The following is an 8,253-nucleotide window of genomic DNA, read 5'->3' as shown; positions in this document are numbered from 1 at the left end:
ATAAGAAGAGCAAACTATAATTCTACATAAATATGAAGAACACAGACTCAGTTTTGAGGGCAAATGCAATACAGTCGGTGATTCCTAAAACAGGAAGGAAAGCTGGCAAAAAAGTAGCTAACACTGTAAATGCGTAAATCACAACGCTTATCTTTATATCACTTCCCCATCAGTCAGGCACAAGAATTGACTTAAATTACAAAATAATATATATATATATATATATATATATATATATATATATAAAAACATAATTCAAACCGATGTGCTTACTGGCAACACACGTCTTAAGAAGCCGACATATAGAAATCCTGTAGGCTAAACTCACTTAGCCAACATTTGAATATGTTTTTTATATTTATTAATTTAAGGGCAAAATGGGCAAAAACCCACCAGACTCCATTTAAATAATCATTACTTTATCATCGTAAAACACAAATAGCCTATAGGTAATTCCCTCTGCTTAAAATCTATATCGTTCATAAAAAATACCCACTGGGGAATGGTAACGGGGTTGTCGGTCTCTAATTGTTTTAACTTTTATGAGCACACCTCTCTCTGCGGACTGAGTTCCAGCTGTTATCAACCGAGTATTGATTGGTCAGTAGGCGGTGCTTTTACACCGGTTGATCTCTAATTTCCAATTTGACCTGCTCCCAACCGGGTTAGGTGTTCAGCATAAATTATCACAACAATTTAACCCGGTAACAAGTGATCCATCGTTGCAATACAGAAAACTCTGGGTTGAACCTGAAGTTACCTCGTTAACGCCAAATCTTGGTTCGTAGTACAGGCCTATCATTGTACATTGACTATTTCTCTCTTTGTGGCTTCTCTCAGAGGTTTCAGTAACACAGAGACACTGTGCAGTGAGTACAAATACTACTGTGAAGAATGTAGAAGCAAGCAGGAGGCACACAAGAGGTCCGCATACAAGTTGATTCTTGAACGTGTCCTTTTATGTGTGTGGTTGGGTATTTAGATATAATGTCTGACTCTGTAATATTTGTGATGTAGGATGCGTGTTAAGAAGCTGCCAATGATCTTGGCTTTGCACCTGAAGCGCTTTAAGTACATGGAGCAGCTGCAGCGCTACACCAAGCTGTCCTATCGCGTTGTCTTCCCTCTGGAGCTCCGCCTCTTCAACACCTCCGGGGACGCCACCAATCCTGAGAGGCTCTACGACCTGGTTGCCGTGGTGGTGCATTGTGGGAGGTGTGTAGGTGATCACACAGCCGGAATACAACACCGTATATCTGTCTCCACAGCAATCAGAGACAGGCAGACAAAGCATTGTCCTAATAATAAAATGCATTTGAAACCATTAGCACAAAAATAAAGGTACATTAGAATCTAAATCACAGCTAGCAGAGGAAAACGCAGGCCCTCATCCATCATGTTCAGCTGTACTGTTTCTCAGCGCTGCTTTTGACCCAGTTTGAGTGGAAGTTTGTCTGTCTGTGTTTATACGAGGTGTTTCCCTGCTTTTCACACAGCATGCTGAAACAAACTCGAGCCCTTAATGGCTCTGAATAGAAATGTATTAAAGTATGGTTACTTTATATGGAGTTGGGGAGTCTTACAGATTAAGTTGTCTTTGCCTCCCCCCTATGAGGTTTACTCCCATTTATGTATTTATTCAGAGCAGGGAGATGTTTAATGTAATCGATGGCATGATTTTGGTTATCATAATGTCAGGATATAGTGCTTAAATAATACCGTGAACTGAATATTGCCTCAACTGGGTAAAATTAACAAATTTCTCCCCTTTTTGGCCAACATTTTCACGCAACGGCATAAGACAGTCTAGTATAGATCATAATAATTATGGATCCTGATACAGGCTTCATATTTTTTTCAGAATACAGTATTTGCACAAATATAGTACTTGACAATCTGCTTTAGCAAACAACTGTAATAGAGGTACATTTAAAAAAACTAGGTGCATGCTTGTTTCACTTTGTTGCTTGATGTTATTTTTTTTCTTTAAGGGCTTCACGGTGATGACGTAATTACGGCATCCAATGTTGTGTTATTCACATTTTCTCTTGCCTTGTGTTTGCTGTTGGTCTTTTGTATCTTGATCAATATGATGATAAAAAAAAAAGTAAAAGCTGTCTAGAAAGAGAGCTGATAACTTCACAGATTAACAAGTTAAAGGAACATGGGTGAAGGGTTACTGCTTTGTGTGTGTGGATCAGTTTTACACAAGTTAGGGAAAGAATTGCAGATTCCTGGTAAAGTGTAGGAGAACCTCCATGTGAAGGTAAGTAGTGCCTAAATTATCATGCTGTTGCTGTCACACCACAGGCATTGTTGGTTAATGCCTTCATGATGGAACTCAAATAGAAGTCCCGTGAAATTGTAAGCTAGTTTTAATAAACGCAGTAGTAGTTAATTTTTTTAATTGTTGTATTGGTCCACTGTCTCATGCTTACACATTGCTAATTGTTTTTTAGTGCATATTAATCACAACTGAAAATACTTATTTAAACTATTTTAATATTAGATTTTTCAGTCCGATTCAGTGAGTCTGATATTAAGACCGTAGTGGCTAAAGTTTACTATAATACAATGTTCTATTTCTTTTCAGTGGTCCAAACAGGGGTCACTACATTGCCATTGTGAAAAGTCACGACTTCTGGTTGCTGTTTGATGATGATATTGTAGAGGTAAGCGAGTTTATTTGTGTATATATGTTTTGATTTAGTATTCACAGTGCTTTTATTTTGCTAACCCTGCTGTATGCCGACTTTCTTTTCTTGTAGAAAATTGATGCACAGGCAATAGAAGAATTCTACGGTCTCACTTCTGAAATCTCCAAGAACTCTGAGTCGGGCTACATCCTCTTTTACCAGTCCAGAGACTAAATGTGGTGCAGAGTGTTTCGCCACAGAAACCAGGAGAAATGCTCTGTTCCCTCTTGATGAGGAACAGTGGACCATAAACGCACCATAGCAGTCCGCGTGGTGTCCCACCTGCCGGCACAGCTGTATTTCATACTTCAGCACTGCAGCTCAGCCGTGGAAGTTCCCCCTACTTACCAGCTGTCCCTCCTTGCCCCCATCATCCCCTTCTCTCTGACTGGATGCTGCTGCTGTCGGGACAGTTAGACGATGATGAATGAAAATGGTGTCAAGATTGTTTTTAAAAAAAGACGTTGAATGAGGGTTGTACAGATATTGGTTGGTTGTATGAGTGGCATATTAGGTTTTCCTTGGCTTTGGGGTTAAATGGGTATTTAATAATTCATCTGATGTAACATTGGCCTGGTGTCACCCACCCACACACACACACACACACACACACACTGTTATTCTGCAATGGGATTTACTGTGGAGTGGATCATGTTTTTGATCATTGTCATGGATGGGTGGGGGGTGGGTGTCGCCTTTATAGGCCACACTGGGTTGTGTATTTCTACAGTGTACAGAATGGTATTTGTATAAATATTACAAGAAGATAATATTGGAAATTGTTAGACCTTAAAAAGATGTATTAACACTATGGTGCACTTTTGATACCGTTTTGTAGGTGTTGGCAAGTTTAATGTGAGGGTTTGCTTGAAAAAGCCTGTTATAAAGCGATCATTTTCTGTTTTAAAGAAAAAGAAATAAAGCCAGTAAGATTGCGGCAGGGTGTGCTCTGCTCTCTTTTCTGCGCCCCACAGGTAGGCACTGATGACTCATAGGAACTCAACATTGCCCCTTAGCGGTGTTACCTTCAACAGGAGCTATTTTTAATCCATTCAGATCCAAAAGCCAGGTGCTTTGGAAAAACGCCCACGCACATAGCACATAATGCTCGGGCAGCTAACTGCGCACATCAACCAGTCACCCGTCAGTTCCTCATCAGTAGAGGTGTCTCGGATGGAGAGAAGAGGGAGAGAAGATGGAGGATAGGGGAGAGGGAGGGAAGGAGGTTGCTGTTAATAGAACAGACAGGACCAGAATAGCAGGGCGTCGCAGAAGAAAAGCGAGTCTCTGGCTCTCTGCCTTCCAGCATCCTCATATCTGAAACTCGAGTCAGGCAACATCAAATCACTAAAACTAACAGTTGTAAGTCTTTTGCTAATGCAGTTTGTTTAAATGGGCCAGAATAAGCTTTATTAGGAAAGGGACAAATGCTGCAACATATAGTCATGCCTGTTGAAATAAGGCGTGTTAGACTGTTACAACAAGCGACCAGGCATGTGAAAAGTCCCCCCCCCAACACACACACACACACACACACCTCTGTCTTTGTCCTTGAGACAGAACGGATCAGACATTTAGCTCTTTAACGGGGCTAAACCGGCCTCTGGTGGTCTGGTCCATTTGGGACTCCTCCTTTATCATCGATCCCCTCCTCCCCTCCACACACACACCTCGCCCTCCTCTGCCCCTGCTCCCTGCACAGCAGCAGTCCACGGCGATTCGCCGTTAACGGCAGACCCGCTCCCCGCTCTTTTCTTCTCCTCACGTCCTCCCCGCTTTCAGGCAGAGAAGACCAGCATCCCCGTTCCCGGGCTGCGTCTCCGTCCGCCGGCGCTGCACCATCCTTATCAATAACATGGAAATAGAAGACTGTCGTTCTTCCATCTAGACGGAAAGTCTCACCACAAAGAGTCAAGGTAGGCTGGGTTGGAATGAGATTATTGAGCATCCTTGACATGCATGAAAAAATGAAGCCTGTTTTCCCCCCTCTAGCATCTTCCTGGAGTATAGCCGCTGTGTTCCTCTGATGCAAAGTGCAGAAGGGGGTAAAGCAGCACCATATTTCCACCAGTTTAAGATGCATGTATGGCGTTAGAGGCTTCATTTCTATGACGGGTGCGGTATCTTCTTTTATGGAAAGCTGCACTTTGTCCCTGACAGCGTCGTAAATTATTACCGGTTCCAGTTTATCTATACCTCTAAGGAAATGCGGCCCGAAAATTGCTGCAAAGCCTGCTTTTCCTTTCTATTAACCTCTTTCATTTCCCTTGTACATATATAAACGGCTACATAGAGCTCTAAGTGTACCCTAGAGGCCTCTGTCATATTATAGCCTGAACGTGTTTTATTCCCAGAGGAAAATGTATGACCTGTTAACTGTCTGTGCTGGCTAAAATGTTCAAATGCAAAAAGTTGGGGTGGGGCGCAGGAGGGAAACTGTCCCCACTATTTCTGTCTTTAGTGTTTGAAATTGTAAAGCTAAAAATATTAACCAAAAACACATATAGGCTAGACAAGATATTTTATGGTCCTCCTTGTCCCTGGTTAGAGCTTTTGTATTACACTTGGATATCATAACAGTGTGTTTGTGTGTGTCAATTTCAGACGGGGGGCACAATGAGTGAAGAGCCGCCGGTCACCCCAAGCTGGTTGACCCCTGACCCCACAGCATGGGCCAGCGGAGGGCCGATGGACAACAGCACCAGCTTGGAGACGTTTCCTCCAGATTCCCTTCCGCCCAGCCAGCTGCCCCTGCTGATCAACCCCTGGGACATTGTGCTGTGCTCATCGGGGACTCTGATAGCCTGTGAGAACGCCCTGGTGGTGCTGGTGATCTGGCAGAACCCGGCGCTCAGAGCTCCCATGTTCCTGCTCATTGGCAGCCTGGCGCTGGCCGACCTACTGGCCGGCCTGGGCCTGGTGCTTCACTTCACCTGTGCCTATTTGCTTCAGTCCGACTCGGCCCAGTTGCTGACCGTAGGCCTGGTGGTGGCCTCCTTCTCCGCCTCTGTCTTCAGCCTTCTGGCCATCACTATTGACCGCTACCTGTCACTGTACTATGCCCTCACCTATAACTCAGAGCGGACAGCGGCCTTCACCTACACCATGCTGGTGCTGCTGTGGGGCCTCTCCCTGTGTCTGGGCCTGCTGCCCGTAACAGGGGTCAACTGCCTGGCAGAGGAGGCTACATGCAGCGTGGTGCGGCCACTCACAAAGAACAACATTGCCGTGCTGTCCGTCTCATTCCTGCTGCTCTTCGGCCTCATGCTACAACTCTATGTCCAGATCTGCAAGATTGTGATGCGCCACGCTCACCAAATCGCCCTCCAGCACCACTTCCTGGCTGCCTCACCCCACTACGTCACAACACGGAAGGGCGTGTCTACGCTGGCCATCATCCTGGGTACCTTTGCTGCCTGCTGGATGCCATTTACTGTCTACTCCCTCATTGCTGACTACACCTACCCTCCACTCTACACCTACGCCACGCTGGTGCCTGCCACCTACAACTCTGTCATCAACCCGGTCATCTATGCCTTCAGGAACCAGGAGATACAGAAGGCGCTGTGGCTGGTGTGCTGCGGGTGTGTGCCTGCCAGTGTGGCCCAGCGGGCCCGGAGCCCTAGTGACGTCTGACCAAGCAGACCATTGTGGGAAGACGGAGGCGCCCTAAATCAGCTTTGCTTCTTACTGGATGTGTCTGGTGTAGAATAGAGCAGCAGCAAGGGAGGCCAGGGGAAGTGGCAGAGGCCTGTGGCTTCAGTTCAGGCTGGAGATGTTACTGGCAGTGGCAGTTTTGTTAATTATCCTCTGCCCACCTGGATGGATAACGTTTTTTTGTTTTTGTTACACTCACCATAGGGCAAGGTGTCTCACTGTCTTCCCCAGGCAGACAGTGCAGGCAGCATCCCGCCCTCTCCCGTTCAACCTGCCCGCCACGCCCTTCCTCTGATCTGCAAAAAGCGCTGAGTGCATCACATGTTACAGGCAGCAGCTGTATGTGCATATAGTTAACAGCACGTGAGCTTTGGTTGACACGTGTTTGTTTTTCTTTAAATAGGGAGGGATTATTAGTTTGCACGCGTGCGTAAAAGCGCACGGCAGATTAAACAGTGTGCGAAGAGAGGAGAGGCCGCGGCTGAATATGCAGGTATTTCCACATAGAGCCCGTCTGAAGCAGCATCCCGGCGCTCTGCTGCTGCACTCTGAACGTGCGTCGAAAGCTAAGCAGCCGCGGAGAGCTAAAAATAGACCCGGCGCTCTCTGATCCGCGCCCTGAGTCCTCCACAGACCCCGAGAAAGAAATTAAGCCGTTTATTCTTCTCCTCACCTCTCCAGATGTACCAGTCTTCTTTTCTCTCTCGATTGTGCGTACATGGCTTTTAGTTCATCTCGCGTCTGGGAGGCTCAAGATAAAGCCCCAGGAGACCCCACCAGTAACCCCTCCTCCCTCTCTTATCATTAACAGGAGACCAAACCGAATAGAAACCTGTCGGATTATGTAACCCCCTTAAATCGCCCCTCTTTCACCTATTGAAAGGAAAGTTTTTTTTTAAATGTCTTGAGATTATTGTATAATTTTTAATTGAAAAAGCCCACACATTTGAACGATAATTTGAAGGATCAGGTATTTCTTTTTACATAATAACACAAATATCAAATGTATTATCCATCAAGTAATACATTAGGATGTTAAATTAACATGCCTATGATCAGATCACTACAAACCTGTAGACAAAAGCCCAACTAGCAGTAAATGATACAAGGGATTTGTTTTGGTGAAAATCTGTTAAATCTGAATGCATTTCCATTTATTTGATATTTTTGGCTCCATGCTGGACCTCAGTGTATTTGGCATGCAACATATGTCCTTTTCCCCATGAGTTCAGGTAGGTCACAGGCCATGTGTCATGTATACCCTGATGTAATCATGGCCCAAATCCTTTTTTTATGGCCCAAAACCCAAACTCACAACACCTACTAGCTGCTCTGAGTTAGTTCTCATTCATTTTTTATCTCAAAATTAGTTTGCAAACCTGACAAACATGCTCGCTAATTCCTCATTCCTTCATATCTTGTCAGCAATAACTAGCCTATGAATGGTAGTTATTTTTTTTAGATGTGAAGCAATACTCAGACAGCAATAACATCCACGTCGCACCATGACTTCTTCCTGCTGCATGAAGTACCATAATGGCCACTCAGGTTAGGGGGATGTGTTGTAGTGACTAGCATCAGTGAGCTACAAGTGATGCTTCCATGATACATTTTCAAATAGGTGGTAGGATAATCACTCCTGGGCTGGAAAATGTGGACAAAATGAAACAACTTATTTGTCTCGGTGACACCACTGCCTCATTCCTGCCTAATGATTTTTTTCTTCCGACTCAAAATTGGGCTTTGATTATTTGTCACATCAGGCTGACATTTTATTTAGTTGCCTCGGCCTTTTGTGATGAACTGATCATTGTCTCATGTGTGATATGGGACTGTGTTTTTGTGCATAAGTTGCATGGCCTCTCTGTGTGTGTGTGTATGTATGTATGTGTGTGTGTGT

General features: G+C 44.6%; 3 protein-coding genes and 1 long non-coding RNA gene across 4 annotated transcripts in view; 2 read left to right on the top strand and 2 right to left on the bottom strand.

The window, feature by feature from the left end:
- usp12a (ubiquitin specific peptidase 12a) overlaps positions 1–3,156 on the top strand; it is a 6,847-nt gene extending 3,691 nt beyond the window's left edge. The window contains exons 6-9 of the mRNA XM_032504467.1: positions 841–924; positions 1,018–1,215; positions 2,594–2,672; positions 2,769–3,156. Coding sequence (XP_032360358.1) covers positions 841–924; positions 1,018–1,215; positions 2,594–2,672; positions 2,769–2,870 — 463 coding nt within the window. The 3' untranslated portion in view covers positions 2,871–3,156. The remainder of the gene's footprint in view (positions 1–840; positions 925–1,017; positions 1,216–2,593; positions 2,673–2,768) is intronic.
- LOC116672594 (uncharacterized) lies at positions 701–5,805 on the bottom strand. The gene is made up of 3 exons (XR_004327598.1): positions 5,795–5,805; positions 4,234–4,239; positions 701–795 (listed from the first exon to the last, which is right to left on the bottom strand). It is a non-coding gene; the product is annotated as an uncharacterized LOC116672594 (long non-coding RNA).
- On the top strand, positions 3,840–8,247 carry gpr12 (G protein-coupled receptor 12). Its single transcript, XM_032504486.1, has 2 exons — positions 3,840–4,612; positions 5,301–8,247. Exon 2 carries the CDS (start codon positions 5,313–5,315, stop codon positions 6,330–6,332), a length of 1,020 nt encoding a protein of 339 aa, XP_032360377.1. The 5' UTR covers positions 3,840–4,612; positions 5,301–5,312; the 3' UTR covers positions 6,333–8,247.
- The window catches only part of cdk8 (cyclin dependent kinase 8), a 24,370-nt gene continuing 24,342 nt past the window's right edge, over positions 8,226–8,253 (bottom strand). The window contains exon 14 of the mRNA XM_032504470.1: positions 8,226–8,253. The gene's annotated coding sequence lies outside the window, so the exon portion shown is untranslated.

The sequence above is a fragment of the Etheostoma spectabile genome, chromosome 22, assembly GCF_008692095.1.
Source record: "Etheostoma spectabile isolate EspeVRDwgs_2016 chromosome 22, UIUC_Espe_1.0, whole genome shotgun sequence".
NCBI classification, from domain to species: domain Eukaryota; kingdom Metazoa; phylum Chordata; class Actinopteri; order Perciformes; family Percidae; genus Etheostoma; species Etheostoma spectabile.
Note: the sequence above shows the minus strand (reverse complement) of the source record. Positions and strands in the feature narration are given on the sequence as shown.